We start from the raw sequence: 21,234 nt of genomic DNA, 5'->3' as shown, positions 1-21,234 counted from the left end.
CCGTGCGGGGGGCCTGGCCGGGAGCCCGGGGGGCCGGGGCGCGGGTGCCCGTGGGGCCGGCGTCGTGCTCCCACGGGCTCGAGGCTTGTGGCCGGCGGCCGCCCGGCATGTGCCGCCTGCGCCCCCGCCCCAGCTGGTCGCCGTCCCGGCCGCGGGGCCCCTGCCATTGTTGAAGTTGTGGCCCGGCCGGCGGCGGGAGCGGCTGGCGCTGCGGGGCCGCGGCGCAGCCGGGGACCCACCTCTCGCTTCCCCTCGCCGCCCCCTGGCCGCGGCCTCCTCGCCTCCCCGCTTCTCCCCTCCCCTCTCCTGGCCTCTTTTCTTTTAAGTCCCTCGTCCCCCCAGCTGCCCGTGGCTCTCCGTGTGCGGCTCCTTGTGTATTTATTTTGGTTACTGCTTTCACTGCCCGGGAAGTGCTGGGAAAGGGGAGCTCTCGGCCGTGGGGCAGGGCAGTGGTGGGAGGGCGCGGAGGGCGCAGAAGCTGGTATTTATGTGGTTTATGAATGGAACTTAGGGCAGGATGGTCTGTGGCTCTGGGACAGGCTGCTTTCCTCCGAGTTGTTGGCGGTGGCGCTTGTGGGGTTGCTTGGCCCACAACTGGGGGCTCAGCGGTCTGAGGGGATGAGGCCTCAGACCCACCTCCCACCGGCTCCTGGTGAGGACGGCCTCCGCCGCCTCCCCAGAGGGCCTGAGCAGGGGCTTCAGGGACCAACTTAATGATCTTGGTGAGGCTGTCCAAGAGCTGCCTCCATTCCCCTGCTGACCCTCCCCCACCCCCAGTGAGGGGTCTTGGTGGCCGCACCCTCTCCGGGGGGGAAGGGAACCCTCCGTGGCCCGAGTCTGTGTTTCCCCGGGGTCTCCTGTCTCTCTCTTCCTCCCCTCCCCCATTGCTCTGATGGGGGTGGGGTGGGATCAGACTGCTCAAGGCTTCCTGGCTCAGCCTGAGTGGGGTGGGGGAGGAATAGGGCTCTGATATGGCTTCCCTGCCTGGATACCAGCCTGAACGGGGCTGGCCTTGGAGAGGGGTGGTTCTTGCCCCTCCTCCCCTTCTGTGGCCCTGTGGCCCCTGTGGGGTTGTTCTGTCCAGGCGGAGTGCAGCGGCGGAGCTGTGCGCATATCAGGAGGCTTAGCTGGATTTGAATTTGTATCCCAGCCTGGGTTCCAGCCCAGCACACCGGCCCTGGTGGGCATCAGCCACCTTGCTGCTGTGCGGAGAGAGGGATGGAGCCCACTTGGAGCACAGAACAAGGGGAGAAGCTGAAGCTGAGGGGGGCGGGGGGAGGGGGCAAGGGAGTAGGGGCCCAGCTTCTAGTATGGCTCCTCATTCCTGTGCGCTTGGGTCTAGCCGGTCCCCGGGGGCCACCTGGGCCAACTGTGCAGGGCAGAGCTTACCAGAAAGGCAAGCCCCTTGAGGCAGCCACTTGGCCTCAGTAACGGACCTGTGCCAGGAGGAGACCTGGGAACCAGGTGGCCTACAGGTGGGCACAGGCAGAGGAGGGGCTGGGAGGCCTTCCCTGGGGGATTCAGCTTCCCCCTGCAGGTCTGATGTGAGGGGCTCAGTCACCCAGCCATTCTTGTCCCAGGGCTGCCCTTCTTGTCTCAGCTCACAAAGGTGAGCTGGGAGGGGCTGAGAGAGATGGGGAGCAGACCCTTCTACCCGCCAGGGCCTTCCTCCAGCAGAGCTGTAGCAGAGCGGGAGTGTTTCTGGTTCTGAGGCGGTGATCAAAGACCATGAGAAGTGGGGAAGGAGGGCTCTTGCAGCGCAGTGGCTCCCTGGGTGGGTGGGTGTGTGTGTGTGTGTGTGTGTGTGTGTGTGTGTGTAACCAGGCAACGGGGGTGCTCAGGCCCCTGGGCCTTCTGCCCTGACCCCAAGCTGGCAGGGCACGTCTGGGTCGCTGCCTTCACTCACTCCTCCATCCGCTCATGCGTGGCTCTTAGGATGGTCATTCACTCGTTCAGCAGAGCTGTGCTAACAACGTTGCCAGGATGGGAGGGAAGATTTCTGAGTAAAATATACAGTCCCGTCTTAAAGGAGCTCCCCAGCGGAGAGCTGAGGCTGCTGTTGAGGTGGACAGGCCAGGGGTGGAGCCAGGGCCACGGGTACAGGGGCAGAGATGCCTCCTGAAGTCCCAGATGGGAGCCATTAATGGCCTGGTTCTGAGTGGCTTCTTGGCTTGGGGCCCGACTAGGCCCACCAGGCCTGGGGCCCTCCCTGCCCAGGACCTGGTGCCTGCATGGCAGAACGGGCGTGGAGGCGCTGCGGCCCCCTTGCTTCCTCCGCTCTGGCACCCCTCAGGCTCCCTACGGTGAGCGGGTGAACCGGAGATTCCTTGGGAATGGGCTCTGCCAGGCTTCTGGAGTGCTCGCTGACCGAGTGGGTGCATCCCAGCCAGACTCTGGGCTGGGAGCAAGCCTGGGATGGAGGAGGGGGCGGGGAAGGAAGAGTCAGCAGCCTGAGCAGGTGGCTAGACCACCCCCCCACCAGGGGTTTGACAAGCCAGTTTGCCCCCCAGCCCTGGAGCATGGTCGTTTCCCGGCACCCCGGCTCCTTGCCTGTCAGGAAGAGTGCAGGAAGCTGCAGAGAATTTAGGCGCTTTTAGGCACAGGGTCACCGGCAGTGCTTGGACAGGAGGGAACCTTGCCTGGGAAGGCACTGTGCTCCGGGATAACCCCAGGTTCTTGGCTCTGCCCCTTTACTTCTAAGATGCCTCTGGTTTCCCAACTGGAACAGGGAACTAATCCTGGCCCCTTACACTCCAGGGCGTCAGAGAAGGGAGAGAGGGTGGCCAGAGACGAGAGGGGTAGGTACGGTCTGCATCCAGAGCCCTCCGCCGGCTGTGAGAACAAGTGCTGGGGTGATGTGCAGGCTGCGAGCCTGGGCAAGGGTCTGATCCCTGTCGCTAGGACACTCCCTCCGTTGTGGCTGGCACGGCCGAGTCCTGGACAGAACGTTTATGCAGTGGGCTCCAGGTGTCAGCTCTGGGCCTAGCCAGCCTTTTGAAAATACAGGCCCCACCATTTATCAGCTGTGACAACTTCTTGTGCCTCAGTTTCCCTATCTGTAAAGTGCAGTTGATAAGCCCACCTCAGGAGTGACCCTGAGGTTAGCCGTGCAGAGCGCTCAGGACAAGCGGGAGGCGCTCACTAAATGCTGTTTACATCCAGCTCAGAGCAGAGCACGGCACGCGGGGAGTCCCAGCACTCTGTGGAACAGCCTTTCGGAGCCAGCGAAGACCTGCCTGCTTTCTCAGTTTGGGGAGGGGGCGTCTGCTGGGGTCCGCCGTCCCCAGGTTTTCTCCTGGGCTGGGTCTGGGGGACGGCTGTGTAGCACCGCCCCCTGCGGTGGACAAGGGTAACTTCAGGGCCATGTTGGGTGGGAGTGGTCCCGGGAGGCCTCACGCCCCCGCCGTCTCGCCCCACAGATCTACCGGCGGTGCTGGCTGGTGTTCCGGAAGTCTTCCAGCAAGGGGCCCCAGCGGCTGGAGAAGTATCCGGATGAGAAGTCAGTGTGCCTCCGAGGCTGCCCCAAGGTTAGGGGGTCTGGGCCCTAGCTCCCCTAGTCTTGTAAGCAGTGAGGATTTGCCGAGGCCCGAGGTCTGAGAGCCCCCTCCTGGGGGTGACACACCTGGGGGGGGGATGCAGAGGGAGGCGCTCCAGCTGGCTCAGTCCCCTGTGGGTGCTGTCCCAGGTGACCGAGATCAGCAACGTCAAGTGTGTCACGCGGCTCCCCAAGGAGACCAAGAGGCAGGCGGTGGCCATCATATTCACTGACGACTCGGCACGTACCTTCACCTGCGACTCAGGTGAGGAGCTGGGGCTGCAGGCTTCCGTCCAGCCTCCCCTGGGGCCACATATGGTCCAGTTGGGAGGAGTCAAAGCAGGACCAGCCCTGGCTGGGTATGATGTGTGGGGGTGAAGGCAGGGGCGCCTTTGAGGGAGCAGGTCCCCAGGGTGAGGTGGGACTAGTAGGCAGAATCCACTGGCCTTGCCCTCCCTGCCTTGCATGGCGGGATCCTTCAGGCTGAGGCAGATAGGGTGGGTTGTGGGGGACCCTGGGCTGGCATGAGGTACCACTTTCTCTAGAGCTGGAGGCGGAGGAATGGTACAAGACGCTGTCTGTGGAGTGTCTGGGTTCACGACTCAATGACATCAGTCTGGGAGAGCCGGACCTCCTGGCCCCAGGAGTGCAGTGTGAGCAGACAGGTGAGGCCGGATGCTGTCAAGGGGCTGGGAGGAGAGGGGAGGGGGAGGAGAGTCCTCCCCTGGAAAGGCTCCGGCCCGCTCCTTCCCTCCCACTCCAGACCGCTTCAACGTCTTCCTGTTGCCCTGTCCCAACCTGGACGTGTACGGCGAGTGCAAGCTGCAGATCACCCACGAGAACATCTACCTCTGGGACACACACAACCCCCGCGTGAAGCTCGTCTCGTGGCCCCTCTGCTCGCTGCGTCGCTACGGCCGGGATGCCACACGCTTTACCTTCGAGGCTGGCCGGTAGGACCCTCTCGCCTCCCTACCCTGACCCACTGTGGTCATGTTGTTGGCTGCCCCCGTCAGGCACGGTGCTGGGAGCTTTAGTTGTCTGTCAGCATAGAAACCCAGAAGGGAATGGAAGAGTCCCGTTTTACGGATGAGGACCTCCAGGCTCATGCCAGGCAGGCCAAGCGCAGCTGCTGACCAAAGCCAGGCTGCTAAGGTTCACGTCAGAGTGGGCGCTGGTGCTCAGAGCTCTGTCTGTGGACCGAGGCTTCGTTTCTTCACTGTCAAATAGGGGATCATAAAAGTACCCGCCCTCGTAGAATTACGGTGAGGACTGGGTAACCTATAGTTTGAACTCTGGAGCCAGCGGGCCTGGACTTACATTCTGTGTGATCCTCTGTGTAAGCCGGCTTCCGTTACTGAGCACCTGTGCGCCTGTTTTCCTCATCTGCAAAATGGTTTGAGAAAACTCGGAACAGAGGAAGCCGTAGCGGTGCGCAGACCAGAGGGGCGGGAGAGAAGACTGAGTGGGCCGGGTCTTGTAAAGCATTGAGCTCGCTGGTACATGGAAACGGCCAGGCACGTTTGGGCTGCACACACAGCCCCGTCTGTTCCCCGGGAGCCCCGGGTGCAGCCAGCGTATGACGCCAGGGCGCTCGACCAAACACGTATGGTGCAGTCCCCACCACCGTGCCCTCCGTGCCTCTTGTGTCCCTAGGATGTGCGATGCTGGGGAAGGGCTCTACACCTTCCAGACTCAGGAAGGGGAACAGATTTACCAGCGGGTCCACAGTGCCACCCTGGCCATTGCTGAGCAACACAAGCGTGTCCTGCTGGAGATGGAGAAGAACGTGCGGGTGAGGTTCTGGGCATCGGCCAGGCTGGGCTACCGGGGAGGCCAGGGGGTGGGCGGGCCGAGCGCCTGAGTACGCCAGCGGTCTCTAGCTGGGCGGGCAGGGTGTTGGGCTGATGGCTGGGAGGAAGCCACGGCCCCGAGCTAACCGGAGGGACCCCTCCCCTCCACCCCACAGCTGCTGAACAAGGGCACGGAACATTACTCGTACCCCTGCACGCCCACCACCATGCTGCCCCGCAGCGCCTACTGGCACCACATCACGGGCTCCCAGAATATTGCCGAGGCCTCCAGCTATGCCGGTGAGTCCCTGCAGTGCCCCGCTCCCCAGCCACGAGGCCCTGTGGAGGACGAGGCCTTCTGGGCAGGGGTCCTCTGACCTGCACCCGCAGCCTGAGCCTGCCTCTGTGTCCACAGGTGAGGGATACGGGGCAGCCCAGGCCAGCTCAGAAACAGACCTCCTCAACCGATTCATCCTGCTAACGCCAAAGCCCAGCCAGGGGGACAGCAGTGAGGCCAAGACCCCAGCCCAGTGACAGGGCTGCTGCCCAGCAACGACCACGGGGTGGCCTGTTGCAGGGCCACCTGCAGCGTACCGTGCATAGCCTCGGGGGCTGCTGGCCCAGAGCCTGGAGAAACGGCGCGAGCTGTCCCTTCCTTGCCCCCGAGCGTGAGGCTGGACCAAGGCACGGGGCTGGCCACGCCACCAGAGCATGTGTGAGGGGCTGGAGCCACTGCGGGACTATTACTGTTAATGATCTTAATATATATGGCTTATGACATATCCTATATTAATGAGATTTCCCCTCTCCCTCCCCGACACCACATACACATTTTTTAATCCCATGACCAGGTCCCAGTCAAGGCTGTTGTTGAACGTGAGGGCAGCTGTTCCCTGTCCTCCGTGGGACAGCCCTCCTGCTGCCCGGACCTGCTGGCGCTGCCAGGGCCGGAGGCAGCAGACAGAACTCGAGGCTGGCGCTGGGATGGCTGGCTCTCCCCGCAGCCCAGGGACTAGGACAGCAGGCGGCTTCTCCTTTCCTCTGGGCCTCGAGTGGCACGGGCAGGGTCTGAGCTTCTGCCGTGCCCCTTGGCAGCCTTGCACTTGGGAGTTTCAAGCAAAGGTGACATCTGGTTGACACCTCAGGTGAAAATCTGGTTTTAAAATGTAATTTTTGCCCAGGCTCCTTCCTGCTTAGTAGGCTGAGAAGATACCCCAGGGGCAGGGGTGCTGGCTCCCTCAGCCAGGCGGAGGGTGGCCCGCGCCGAGCTCCTATACTGCCCCAGGGCCGGCCGGGCGGGTGGGCTGGCTGCAGCAGGACTGCTGTGGGGGGCACCCCTGCTGCCCCCTCACTGACCGAGGGTAGGTGATGGCCCAGCAGAGGGAGCCCCTCTGCCCAGTGTGGCTACCCTCTGGCCAGCCAAAAGCACTCAGAAACCGAGCCCTCCCCATTTCCCTCTCCCCACATGGTGCTGAGGCTCCCTGCTGAAATGCCATTAAAGCAGTTGATTTTCTAGCGCTGGTGTTTACTGACTACCTTGCAGAAGGGCTATCTTTCTACTCCCGTCAAACCTTTGGTTGCGTGTGTGGGTTTTTTGTTTTTTAATACTTTAGGGTTCTGATTTGTGGGAACAGACCTTGTTGTAAATAACCACTATTCAAGTTGTGGCAGGAGGATCCGGGGAGGGGGCCACAGCCAGCTTGGCTCCAAACCCGACCCAGGAAATGACCACTCAGAGGAATAAACTAGACTGAAGAAGGGAGCCTGGGGCCAAAGGCCTTGGAGAGGGAGGCAAGGCTGGGCTGGCTCAAGTTAGTGGCACGATGACGCATGAAGGAGATTATGTTGTGCTCTTTATTGCCAAAAATAAAAACTTTTAAAAAGACAACTGTTAATAAATATCCCTTCCTTTCTATAGCAGGTCTCTGGTTCTCTCCTGGTATCTCCTAGCAGACTGCCTAATTAACTGCTCCAGGCATGATTCTACCTCTTAAGGGCGAAGGGGTCAAGGCCAGACCTTCATCAAGGCCCTTGCTCCCCAGTCCCTAAAAAATAATCAGGCCACTGGCAGTGAAGTTTGAAATACGGGGTTTATCTGGGGTGGGGGGCAGCCAGAATCTAACACTATTTTCTAAGGGTTCTCAAATTAGGGACACTCCGGGATTTCAGTGAAGTGCCAGTAGGCTGGCTCTGGGCAGGAGCCAGAAGGGTTTGTAGGCAACCTGAATGAGGGTTCTAGTACTCAAATACCAGAAGACCAAGGTAGAACTGTGAAAACCAACTTCTGGCCAAAAATGACCAGAAGAGGAGTCCAACTGTGCAGTTCTCAGCAGAAGACCTTGCCCAGGCACATTAGGAAATGGGCTGGAAGGGTGGTTCTGGGGGTGCTACTGGCAATCAGGGGGTAGGACCAGGGATGCTAAATGTCTAGTAAGCTGTCCTGCCTCAGATACCAGTGGTACCCCGGCCATCTGTCTTCAATGGAGCAAGGCTGGGAGGGGACGACTCTTCCCCTGAACTACCTGCCTAGGGGTACTGAGGCTTGCCAAGAAGCCTGGACAACGTCCAGACCCCAGAAGCTACGAGAGTCTCTGGAGAGACCGGAGAGCCAGCTGCTGGCCTTGACCCCCCCCCCACCCCTTTTCTTGCTGGAACAGGTAAGCTGCCCTTAGTTTATGGTTAGGACATCACTCTGGATCTCGTGGCTTAACTGGGTCTGTAAATCACTCAGCTTCTTCTTTAATCCAGAGAGGGCTGAGAGGACAATTGTTTCAGGACGCAGAGAGCCACAGGACTCCACGTTGTAGTAAAACCTAAGAGGAAGAGTCGGGTGAGAGCCCTCCATGAGGCAGGCTGGCTAGGCCGAGCTTCAGCCCTGGATCATGCTCTCTCCCTACCTCTTACTAACAGCGGTCCTACTGCACATTATAGGACTTCAAAGAGGCCACAGCCCCCTCAAAAGCTTGATGTTCACCATCAGAAGACTTTCTAGCTCTGGGCTGGTCCCCTTCTCTGGGGGGTTGAATATCAGAGTAGGAGCACAGTGGCTAACTGGAGGGCTCCTCTGTCCCCCAAAGACTAGGGGGAGGATAATCTGCCCTGGGATGTATGGGCTCCACAGTTCTCCATCCTTCCTCAGCTCACGGGCACTGGGACACAAGGGAAGGGTCTCCCCAACTCAGGGCCTGCACCAAAACCCTATGTTCTTCCACGCTTCACCTTCAGGTGCCGGATGAGGGTCTTACCTCTCTGGCTTGCCGTTGGGGTCATAGGGAGCCTGGGACTCATCTTCATCCAGCTCGGAGTACTCACTCTTTGGCCTGAAGACAAATACACGGAGCACAGGTGGCTACTGCTGCTGTCCAGTGAGCCTGCCCCCACCCCGCTCCCTCGGAGCCATGTCCACACAACCCAGCCTACAGGCCTGCCTTTACTCCCGACAAGAACATACCATTCCTCGGGCTTGGGATACACTGTGTGCCTCAGGGCATTGTCAGGATCATATTCAAAAGCCACCCCTGCAGTAGGGTTCCACTTGGCATGCTCCTTGCCAAAGCCCTTTTTGGCATAGGCTCGAAGTCTTAGCTCCTGGCCTTTCCTCAGCTTGACAATGAGGATGTCTGCAGGGAGAGGCAGAAGTCAGTCAAGGGCCAGGAGAGACCCAGTCCCCTGAATTTTGGCCTGGAATGCCACTGGAAGACCACACAATCTGGACAAACAGCTCAAGGGTCAGCTGACAAGGAGACCAAGAAGCATGAGAGGCTATGTCGGATCTCCGCCTCTGCGCTGGCCTGCGAAACGACAGTTTGGGTAGACATCCACACACGCCCTCCAGCCCCTTACCGTCCTGCTCCACGTAGTCATTGGGGTCATTATCTCGGTTCCGGGAGGTCACCTGTAGGGAGCCCAAACGGGAATGTATTAGCTGCTCGTCTCCCCAGTTACCTCTTCCAGCACCTGCCAAACCAGGGACAGGATGTCTGGGATGAGGGGGAAGAGACGCCTACTGGGACCGACCTGTGCTGCAGCTGGACTCCGACCCCCACCTCGAGGCACAGGGTCAGCCCTCTCAGCCAAAATGTACCATGGCCTTTAAAAAGGTCCTTGGGTGACAAAGGACAGGCACACAGCACCAACAGTGCTCCTGTCCACCCTGGCTAGTGTCCAGAATCATTAGCACTTTTTAGGCACCAGACTGAGAGGAGGGCAGAAGATAACGCAAGGAAAATCCGCATCTTATAACAAACCACCCGAGTCTGGCCCACTTTGAGCTAAAAGGATGACGACGAAGGTCCTGGGTAAGGACAATGTGGTGAGATACTGACTGGAATGACCCGGGGGCTGTTGGAGATGAGGTCTCGAGATGTGACGTGACGAGTTTGGTCTTCATTGCACCGCACGTCAAGGGTGAACTCCACCGAGCACTCGGGGCAGAACTCCTCGCACGTGCAGTCCTGAGGGAGGAAGAGAAGCAGGAATAAGTCCAGGGAGAGGTGGCGGCTCCTGAGCTCCCTCGTTCTCAGACCTGTTCCTTCCACTTCTCCCATCTGTAACACGGCCACGGGCTCTAGGCGCTGGGGGCGGGTCCATCCGGTACACCGTCCTCACAGGCTGCTCAGTGCAGGCGTTTCCCAGTGTAGATACCCCCATACTCACTGGCACCCACGTTCTCCTCCCACTTCTGCCAGCTGCCCAGCCACACTGCTGGGAGAAGCAGTGCTAACATCGCACCCTGGCCCTCAGGCTGCTCTGCTGCAGAGAACCAAGGCGTCGAGTACGAGAATGATGCTTTCGTGCTTTATAGGGCAGCTTCCCCTGAACTAAATGGACAAGCTCGGGAAGCTCACCATCATTTAAAATAAAATGACCGAGGGCACAACACAAAAAAGTACCTTTCAAGTTCTAGACTACTAACCTTTTCTTAAAAACTAACAAACTATTTCCATTATGGAAAATTTCATACATTCACAAGAGCACAGCAAGTATAAGGGGTGGCTACCATGTAACCATCACTCAGCTTCAATAATTATCAATAATTCTTTAAGCAACTGATGCTGGAGACAACCCATTCCTCTGGTAGGGACCACCTGCTACAGCGTAACTTCAGGCAAAAAGAGTTACTGGAATGTAACCAAGCACACTGTTCTCCCCCTCACACCAGCACGAAAATCTAACCTTCTGATGTTTTCGAGATGAGGAGGAAGAACGAGGGGCCACACCTGGATAGTCTCCACTCATACACAGGTGAGGCAGGAAGGCAACCTTTCTGCTTTAGCAGAAATATGAAATGGAAGGGGGCGCCTGGCTGGCTCAGTCCGTGGAGCATGCAACTCTTAAATTCAGGGTTGTAAGTTTGAGCTCCACACTGGGTGTAAAAATAACTTAAATGTTTTTCCACCCCCCCCCCTTTTTAAATCAAGCTAATGGACATCAAAAGAAAGCTGGAGTGACAATCCTTATATCACACAAATTAGATTTTAAACCAAAGACTGTAATAAGAGATGAGAAAGGACACTATATTATACTTAAAGGGTCTATTCAACAAGATCTAACAATTGTAAATATTTATGCCCCAACATGGAACCAGCCAATTACATAAACCAATTAATAACAAAATCAAAGAAACACATTGACAATAATACAGTAATAGTAGGGGACTTTAACACCCCCCTCACTGAAATGGTCAGATCATTTAAGCAAAAGCTCAACAAGGACATAAGGGGTTTAAATGACACACTGAACCAGATGGGACTTCACAGATACATTCGGAGCATTCCATCCTAAAGCCCCAGAATACACATTCTTCTCTAGTGCACATGGAACATTCTCCAGAATAGATCACATCCTGGGTCACAAATCAGGTCTCAACCAGTACCAAAAGACTGGAATCATTCCCTGCATATTGTTGGACCATAACGCTTTGGAACTCGAACTCTATCACAAGAGGAAAGTTGGAAAGAACTCAAATACTTGGAGGCTAAAGAGCATCCTACTGAAGAATGGGTCAAGCAGGAAATTAAAGAAGAATTTTAAAAAATTCAAGGGAACAAATGAAAATGAAAACACAACTGTTCAAAATCTTTGGGATGCAGCAAAGGCGGTCCTAAGAGGGAAGTACATAGCACTACAAGCCTTTCTCAAGAAACAAGAAAGGTCTCCAATACACACCCTAACCCTACACCTAAAGCAGCTGGAGAAAGAGCAGCAAATAAAGCCTGAACCCAGCAGGAGAAGAGAATTAATAAAGATTAGAGCAGGAATCAATGAAATAAAAACCAAAAGAACAGACCAACGAAACTAGGAGCTGGTTCTTTGAATAAGCCCCTGGCCAGACTTTTCAAAAAGAAAAGAGAAAGGACTCAAAATCATGAATGAAAAAGGGGAGAGCACAACCAACACTGAAAAAATACAATTATAAGAACATATTATGAGCAACTATATGCCAACAAATTAGACAATCTGGAAGAAATGGATGCTTTCCTACAGAGTTCCTAGAACTACCAAAACTGCACTAGGAAGAAATACAAAACCTGAACAGACCCATAACCAGGAAGGAAACTGAAACGGTAATCAAAAAAATCCCAACAAACAAGAGCCCAGGCCAGATGGCTTCCCAGAGGAAATCTACCAAACACTTAAACAAGAATTAATACCTATTCTGAAACTGTTCCCAAAAAATAGAAATGGAAGGAAAACTTCCAAACTCATTTTATGAGGCCAGCATTACCTTGATCCCAAAACCAAAGACCCCACCAAAAAGGAGAATTACAGACCAATATCCCTGATGAATATGGATGCAAAAATTCTCAACAAAATACTAGCCAATGGGATCCAACAGTACATTAAAAGGATTATTCCCCACGACCAAGTGGGATTTATTCCTGGGCTGCAAGGCTGGCTCAACACCCGCAAATCAATGTGATACACTACATTAATAAAAGAACGGACAAGGACCATATGATATTCTCCATAGATGCAGAAAAAGCATTTGACAAAGTACAGCATCCTTTTTTTTTTTTTCTTTTTTTTAAGATTTTATTTATTTATTTGAAAAAAATATAGAGGGCACATACCTCAATACCATAAAAGCCATCTATGAAAAACCCACAGCGAGTCTCATTCACAATGGGGAAAAACTGAGAGCTTTTCCCCCAAGGTCAGGAACACGGCAGGGATGTCCACTATCACCACTGCTGCTCAACATAGTACTAGAAGTCCTCACCTCAGCAATCAGACAACAAAAAGAAAAGGAACCCGAATTGGCAAAGTCGTCAAACTCTCACTCTTAGCAGATGATTAGATACTTTATGTGAAAAACACAAAAGACTCCGCCCCCAAACTGCCAGAACTCATACAGGAATTCAGTAAAATGGCAGGATATAAAATCAATGCACAGAAATCAGTTCCACCAAGACAGAAGATCCCATTTACAGTTGCACCCAAAACCGTAAGATACCTAGGAATAAATCTAAACAGAGGCAAAGAATCTGTACTCAAAAAACTATAGAATACTCATGAAAGAAATTGAAGAAGACACAAAGAAATGGAAAAACATTCCATGCTCGTGGGTTGGAAGAATAAATACCGTTAAAATGTCTATGCTACCTAGAGCAATCTACACATTCAATGCAATCCCTATCAAAATACCATCAACTTTTTTCACAGAAATGAAACAAATAAACCTAAAACTTGTATGGAACCAGAACAGACCCCGAATAGCCAGAGGAATGTTGAAAAAGAAAACCAAAGCTGGTGGCATCATAATTCTGGACTTCAAGCTCTATTACAAAGCTGTAATCATCAAGATGGTATGGTACCGGCACAAAAACAGATCAATGGAAAAGAATACAGAACCCAGAAATGGACTCTCAACTCTATGGTCAACTGATCTTCGACAAAGTAGGACAGAATATCCAATGGAAAAAAGTCTCTTCAACAAACGGTGTTGGGAAAATTGGACAGCCACATGCAGAAGAATGAAACTGGACCATTTCCTTATACCATACCCAAAAATAGACTCAAAATGGATGAAAGACCTAACTGTGAGACAGGAATCCATCAAAATCCTTGAGAACACAGGCAGCAAGCTCTTCGACCTCAGCTGCAGCAACTTCTTCCTAGACACATCGCCAAAGGCAAGGGAAGCAAGAGCAAAAATGAACTATTGGGACTTCATCAAGATAAAAAGCTTTGCGCAGCAAAGGGAACAGTCAACAAAACCAAAAGACAACCGACAAAATGGGAGAAGATATTTGCAAATGACATACCGGATAAAGGGCTAGTATCCAAAATCTATACAGAACTTATCAAACGCAACACCCAAGGAACAAATAATCCAGTCAAGAAATGGGCAGAAGACATGAACAGACATTTCTGCAAAGACGACATCCAAATGGCCAACAGACACATGAAAAACTGCTCAACGTCATTTGGCATCAGGGAAATACAAATCAAAACCACAGTGAGATACCACCTCACACCTGTCAGAACGGCTAAAATTAACAAGTCAGGAAACGACAGATGCTGGCGAGGATGTAGAGAAAGGGGAACCCTCTTTCACTGTTGGTGAGAATGCAAACTGGTGCAGCCACTCTGGAAAACAGTACGGAGGTTCCTCAAAAAGTTGAAAATAGAGCGACCCTACGACCCAGCAACTGCACTACTGGGTATTTACCCCAAAGATACAAATGTAGTGATCCAAAGGGGCACCTGCACCCCCAATGTTTAGAGCAGCAACATCCACCATAGCCAAATTATGGAAAGAGCCCAGAGGTCCATCAACAGATGAATGGATAAAGAAGATGTGGTATATTGTGTGTGTATACACACACACACACACACACACATACACACAATGGAATATTATGCAGTTATCAAAAATGAAATCTTGCCATTTGCAACAACATGGACAGAACTAGAGGATATTATGCTAAGCAAAATAAGTCAATCAGAGAAAGACAATTACCATATGATCTCACTGATATGTGGAATTTGAGAAATAAGGCAGGGGAGCATAGGGGAAGAGAGGAAAAAAAAAAAAGAAACAAGACGAGGGAGACAAACCATAAGAGACTCTTAATCTCAGGAAACAGAGTTGCTGGAGTGGAAAGGGGTGGGAGGGATGGGGTGGCTGGGTGAAGGACATCAGGGAGGGTATGTGTTGTGGGGAGAGCTGAGTATTGTGTAAGACTGATGAATCACAGACCTGTACCCCTGAAACAAATAATATGTTGTATGTTAATAAGAAACAACCAAACCCCCCCAAAACTATTAATATAAAATGGAAAAATCAAAATGTCAATGGAAAATAAAAATATGAAAAGGTACACAACCTCAAACATATAGATATAATGAAAGGAAAAGAATCTGAGGTTTAAGAGACTAAAGAGGTAGAACAACCAAATGCATATATGAATCTTGGGTGAATGACTGACCCCCAAGCAAAAGGCAAGAAAGGCCGTGTGGGGAACAACTAGGAAAATCTGGGTAAGGACTGTGCACAAATATGACAAGTGAATGCTAATACTCTAGGCGTGACGGTGCGGTGATGTGGGAAAACATCCTTATTCTCAGGACAAGCGTGCTGAAGTAGTTAGGGGAGAAGTGTCATGGTATCTGCAACTTTTTTTCAAATGGTTCAGCAAAAATAACATGGATAGGAAAAATAAAGCTAATGTAGCAAAATATTAACAACTGGCGACTAAAGGTGAAAAACAAATAGCTGTTTACTATTTGAGGTTTTTAACTTCTCTGTGGATTTTGAGAAAAAGCCAAAAAATAAAAATAAAAATAAAAAAGGGTAGGGGGATCCATACCATCTTTGTTCAGTAAATACTAGAAAAAAATTTAATGGCTGGAACTGCTAGGTTCTGGGGCACACTTATCTTTACCCAAGACACTGCCAAACTGCTCTTCAACTGGCTGTACAACTATCCCCACCAATATCTGTGACTTTTTTTTTTTTAAAAGATCTATTTGAGAGAGAGAGACAGACAGTGACAGAGATAGCAAGCAGGGAGGAGAGGGAGATGCAAGCTCCTAGCTGAGTAGGGAGCATGACGCCGGGACTCAATCCCAGGACCCTGGGATCACGACCGGAGCCGAAGGCAGACGCTTAACCAACTGAGCCACCCAGGCGCCCCTGATGTTTCATTTCTTACAAACAAAAATCTGGAGATGTGAAGCAAATGTTGCAAAATGTTAGAATATGACAAGTTGTTTGACGGGAGCGAAAGTACTAGTCAGATGAGCTCCACACTTCTGTATGCTTAAACATCTTTTTAAAAAAGACAGATTCATCACACATATCAAATTAGCTACCACAAAAATGACATGCCCTTGGGGATATCAGAGGATGGGCTGATCCAGGATCATCCAAAGCCACCAAGAGGGAAGAATCTCAAGCTGTTACCTAACGCAGCCCTGGGGAAAGGAAGCAGGGAGCCTAATCCTCCACCTCGCCCCCAAGTCCAAGGCCTATTAACTTATCATCAGAGAACAAACATGACCCTAGAGAAGGGGCCATGTTCAATGAGCATCACCTACGAGGAGAGGCACAGACGCCAGCCTTCTAGTCCCTCAGGTGCTGTTGTAGGGGACAGTTCTCACTCCCTTTCTTTGTTCTTACTCTCATGCCCCCCAATTCTCTGTTGATTCCCTTTAGCCTCCCAGGTTCCTTCACTGGGAAGACACAGCCTGGAAAGCAGTCTGAACAGATCAGAGTCTGAAAAGGCACAGCCCCCACCGTTCAGTATAAATGGGTTTTCTGGTGTATACCCCGTCTTCAGTGGCTGGCTGCAGAGACTCCCCAATGCCCCTGGAGCCTCATCAATCTAAGGCCTGTCAGAACTGAGGACCCATGTCTGCTTGGGCCCTAGGCAACAGCTCTATGCTGTCTTTCTAACAGCTGGAAGTAAGAGGTCGGGAAAATGCCTCTGAGAACTGAACTCCCCTGCCCCCCGCCCCCCTTCCACCCAATCACACAGCATACCCGGGAGTACTGCAGCTTGTCCACAATGTCGTCACTAGTGAGGGGAATTAGTCCTGGAAGAAACAAAGAAGCACTTTAAAGAAGTCCAAATGGCCAAGCCGGAAGGAGAGCCTAGAAATCCCCTTGGGACTGAGGAGGCTTCTTCCTCTGACACCAGCCACAGCCCCCTCCCTTTCACCTTCCAAAACCTGGCACTCACCAAGTCTGTGAGCAATGAACTCATCATGAAGGACTGAGGAATTGGCATCAATTTGAACCCAGTCAATGGCTACAAAATAAAGAAAGCAGACACGCAGTTCAGCCACCAAATTCACTTAAAGACTTACAGCAGTGGCTCGCAAGATTTACACCTGATGCTTACTAAATCACAAAAGCCTGCACCAGGGGGCCAGAGGCTGATGCCACAGCTCAAGTGCGGACCAGGGATCCGCATTTTAACAAGAACCACATGCAACCCCCGCCCCCCCAGGCCGCAGCTTCCCTACGCAGGCAGATTTAATGTGACGGGAGGGGGGTCCCTGTCCCACACAAAACACTGACTTAGAGAATACCCATGGAAGTGGGAACACGTTTCTTTGAACTGAATATTTCTGTGAGAAGCATTTACATCTGCTATTCATGTTAACACCAAATCCAAGAACACAAACTACTTAGGCACTTAAAAGTTAGGGAAAATCTCAAAGACAGACCACATCTCATTTTATGATGCAATGACCAGATTACCCAATTTAACACTTTATTATCACTCAATCAACTAATGTTTAGAGAATTCCTTTAATGGGCATGGTATACTAAGTATCAAACCCAATTCTTACCTGCAATGAGCTAAAAGAAGGGTAAGAACTGTATGGTCACACACACTTGATTTAACACATATTCATTCATAAACATCTGCATGCAAATCATAAATCGAAGGGCCAGCCACCAAACAAAGGGCATGGACTCTAGGAACAAAGTCAGAAGAGGACCAGTTAGGACCCAATCTGCTTTGTCCTATGTTTTCTATTGTTTCCCCAAATCAAACCAAAGAAGGATCATGAGCCAAGTGTTTCTGACTCTGCCTCCTTACTTCCAACCCCGCCCCCCAATCCCGCAAGCCCTGACCCTCTCCTGTGCAGGTTAAAATCCTCTGAGCCTCCTACAAACCAAGCTTTGCTTGACCTCCAGGATAAACATACCAACACTCCCTCCCTACAAGTTCCTCCCTCACAAAACTCTGTCCAGACTAAAGACACGTGTCATATACATATATATAGATAGATAGATTTCTAAAGATTTTTTGAGAGAGAGAGAGAATGAGTGCGGGAGGGGCAGAGGAAGATTCCATGCTAAGCGCAGAGCCTGATGCCGGGCTTGATCTCACAACCCTAAGATTATGACCTGAGCCAAAAAGCAAGAGTCAGACGCTTAACCAACTGCACCACCCAGGCGCCCCTATACTTGTCATATTTTGCTCTGTACTGTATTTATATATATCTCGTCTCTACCTCACAGCTTTGAAAAATCCTTAGGGTGGAATCTTCAAATATCTTAACTTTTGCATTCCCAATGTGGCCTGGAATGAAGGTTTTTTTCTTTTTTTTTTAAGATTTATTTATTTGACACAGAGAGAGACAGCCAGTGAGAGAGGGAACACAAGCAGGGGGAGTAGGAGAGGAAAAAGCAGGCTCCCAGTGGAGGAATCTGATGTGGGGCTCGATCCCAGGACCCCGGATCACACCCTGAGCTGAAGGCAGACGCTTAACAACTGAGCCACCCAGGCGCCCCGTAGCAGGTATTATTATTTGCAGAACTGAATTTGTGGGGAAAGTGGCATTTAGATTTGTAATGTCAGGGCTGCCTCATAAAGTACAACTCCCTGGGGCGCCTAGGTGGCTCAGTCGTTAAAGCGTCTGCCTTCGTCTCAGGTCATGGTCCTGGGGTCAAGCCCCACATTGGGCTCCCTGCTCCTTGGGGAACCTGCTTCTCCCTCTCCCTCTGCCTGCCGCTCCCCGTGTGTGCTGTCAAACAAACAAATAAAATCTTAAAAAAAAAAAAAAGTACAACTTTCTTACTTTACTCATGATGAAACTGAGACCCAGAGACAAGGAGTGATTAGGGAGGGGGAGGACCAGCACTCCAAGCTCTGAGCTGAAGAAGTGACTGGAGATGGTAGTGTGGAAACTACAATGCTCTCGTTTACCAATCACTTGGCCTGCTTATTTCCTTAGAAGTGCAGCAGCTACGAATTACACTTCCTTTTGCAACCCAAACTTTGAAATGACACTAAGAAAATATCTGTAATATATTTATAAATGTGAAAAATGCCTGCAGCGGGGTGGCTGGAACCAGAGCATATCCTCCTTCCTCTAAACTCCAACAACTCCTTACTGATCCACGCCTATCCTGCAGTACTCTTATCTGCGCATTCGCCTTTGCCCTGCAACGTCACTGGCTGCTCCATAAGGGTAAGAACCCTGCACTATGCAGCTCAGCATTCCGGTTCCTACCACGCTGCCTGGCACTTACATGTTCCCTTGAGTGCTGCTAAAGGAAAGGATTCATAAAAAGACACCTACTGGTACCGAACACAAGGCATTTAATAGAAATTCCCTCACTTAATTCTGGCCATCACTCTGTAAGTACTATTAATGTCCCAATGTTACAGAGAAAACCGCAGCACACAGGTGAAAAACTTACCCAACTTTCACAGGGACAGTAAGTGAAAACAGTTTTCAAACCCAAATAGGCAGACTCCCAAACCTATGCTCCTCACCGACGCATATGTAAGAGCGGACCCTAGCGGCCCTGGGCCAAGGACACGGCACTGCTGACTTCTCAGAGCACCCCCAGGACACCCCACCCCGGCCTAACCAAGCGCTAAGACGAGGAGCCCCAAGGAGTGCAGAGGGGGCTGGCCACGACAGGCGGGTTTCACTTACCTATTATGGGTACCTCGGCGATGAAGACCCTCCGTATAGAGTTGGCCACCCTGAGGGATGAAAACCAAGAGGCGTGACGGCGCCGCAGCCTCGACGCCGACGCCCCGCGCCCCCGATTCCCGAAGCGGAAGCCCCGCCACGGGGGCCCAGCCCTGGAAAGACGCGACCCCCGCCCGGCCCGGGCGCCAACCCCCCGCGTTCCACAGTCGCCAGCCTCCTCCCTCAGGGGCCTTACGCCAGGTCCGTGTTCTCAATGATGAACTTGACATTCTCGTCGGTGAGCTCCGTGATCCGCACGGTGGGCTGGTTGGCATACGGCATGGCGCCCCACGGCCCGCCAACTCCCGGGGTTCAGCTCCGCTGCGCCACCGCCGCCGCCGCCGCCGGAAGTGGGTCAGCGCGGCCCACGCCGCTTCCGCAGACACGCGGGCACAGCGCCACCTGCCGCCCGGAGGCCGCCGCCGCTCGGGGCCCCGTTTTACACCCCCAGCTGCTTGAAGTGCACCGGGTTCAACCATCTGGGGAGGCGGGAACTGGCAAAACCCGTGCACGCCCTCGACTCAACAATAACACTTGTAGGAATTCATACTGCGAAAATGGCTGCAGTTGTAAGCAACGTTACACGTTCGGGGGCGTTCCCTGCAGCACCGTTTGTAACAGCAAAAGATAACAGAACTAATTGTCTATTGACAGACACCAGGTTGAATATACGAAACAGAATACTACGATAGCTCTAAGAAAATGAAGTAAACGTGCACATTTATGGAAGAACGTAAGTATACTTCAGCCAAGTCTGACTCACGCTCTTCTGAAACTGCAGGAAGATACAATGCTTTTTATTTCAACGTATCATCTGCAGTCTGTGTGGTTGTGGCAGGTGGGTGGGGGCTCTTCATCTCTGCATGTCTGGCAGTGTGCCCCTCATAGGGTGGATACTCAATAGAGATTACCAAAGCCCCCCCCACCCCCCAGCCCAGAGAAAGGTCTGAATGGGCAGCTGCTGGTAACAGAGAAGAGGCTCTAAAATAGAACTTAGCAAGAGCTACATTTACAGAGCGGAAGAGTAAGAGAGGAGATAAAGAGTTTGCCTTAGCTCAGGTCGACCCTCTTCCTGAGACAGAAAGGGCACTGAGGGGGCCTGTGCTTCACAGCCTGTGTCATCTCAGGAAATTAAGGATTAAGGTTGTTTGTTGAGTGTGAGAGGGATGCTATGAAGGAGGGAACGGAATGAAATTTGGAATAGGTAGTGTAGGGGACTTGACAGGGAGTCATGATACAAAGAATTAAAGAGGTGCAGAAAGGGGTGGGTGGAAGGCCAAAAGATTGGAAACACCTATTAGCTGGTGACTTTCCCCCAGCAATACCCCATCAACTTAGGTCGGACATGGCAACGCAGAAGACAGATGCTCTGGACTGAACTGTGTTCCTCTCAAATGTTGAAGCCCAATGCCCAGTGTGGTGTTTGGAGATGGAGTCTCTGGGAGGTCAGGAGGGTAGAAGAGTGCCCTTATAAGAACAGGAGGAGACACTGGAGCTCTCTCTCTCTCTCTGCCCTGTTAGAACATAGAGAAAAGGTGGCAAGACAGAAAGACTTCATCAGGAACTGGCCGGCACCTTGCTCTTGGACTTCCCAGCCTCCAGACCTGTGAGAAACAAATGTTAAGTCCCCGTCTACGGTATTTTGTTATAGTAGCTCAAGAAGACTAAAACAGAGTTAACAAAGGGAGCCCAGCCAGCGTAGACAGAGAAAATTATTAATGCTAAAGATCGCTGAAATGATCAGTGATACAAAATAGCACCCAAGGGAGCTAATGGTGCGGGGAAGGCCACTGTCACCCACACTTCCAGAAGGGAAGCATGGACCCAGGGAGGCAGAGCTGCTGTGACCACCCACTAGCAGTAGGCCCCACGAGGACCAGAAGCCAGGTCTCCTGGTTGCCAGGCTCAAGCCCTCCCCGCATCACTGCTGTCTCCCTCTGGGGTCCTGGATACCTG

General features: G+C 52.4%; 2 protein-coding genes across 2 annotated transcripts in view; one reads left to right on the top strand and one right to left on the bottom strand.

Annotated features, from left to right (window-relative positions):
- DOK4 (docking protein 4) overlaps positions 1-6,841 on the top strand; it is an 8,824-nt gene extending 1,983 nt beyond the window's left edge. The window contains exons 2-8 of the mRNA XM_040633355.1: positions 3,420-3,527; positions 3,686-3,800; positions 4,081-4,200; positions 4,299-4,488; positions 5,192-5,330; positions 5,505-5,628; positions 5,744-6,841. Of these exons, the coding sequence (XP_040489289.1) occupies positions 3,420-3,527; positions 3,686-3,800; positions 4,081-4,200; positions 4,299-4,488; positions 5,192-5,330; positions 5,505-5,628; positions 5,744-5,862 (915 nt within the window). The 3' untranslated portion in view covers positions 5,863-6,841. The remainder of the gene's footprint in view (positions 1-3,419; positions 3,528-3,685; positions 3,801-4,080; positions 4,201-4,298; positions 4,489-5,191; positions 5,331-5,504; positions 5,629-5,743) is intronic.
- A 323-nt stretch (positions 6,842-7,164) lies between these two features.
- On the bottom strand, positions 7,165-19,632 carry POLR2C (RNA polymerase II subunit C). The gene is made up of 9 exons (XM_040633356.1): positions 19,475-19,632; positions 19,240-19,289; positions 16,518-16,586; positions 16,319-16,371; positions 9,654-9,782; positions 9,172-9,223; positions 8,780-8,948; positions 8,574-8,648; positions 7,165-8,141 (listed from the first exon to the last, which is right to left on the bottom strand). The coding sequence occupies exons 1-9, from the start codon at positions 19,558-19,560 to the stop codon at positions 7,997-7,999; spliced, it is 828 nt and encodes a 275-aa protein (XP_040489290.1). The 5' UTR covers positions 19,561-19,632; the 3' UTR covers positions 7,165-7,996.
- Between the last annotated feature and the right edge of the window lie 1,602 nt (positions 19,633-21,234).

The sequence above is a fragment of the Ursus maritimus genome, unplaced genomic scaffold (genome assembly GCF_017311325.1).
Source record: "Ursus maritimus isolate PB19 unplaced genomic scaffold, ASM1731132v1 scaffold_19, whole genome shotgun sequence".
NCBI classification, from domain to species: Eukaryota; Metazoa; Chordata; class Mammalia; order Carnivora; family Ursidae; genus Ursus; species Ursus maritimus.
The sequence above is the reverse complement of the archived record's forward strand: the minus strand, read 5'-3'. Positions and strand labels throughout refer to the sequence as shown.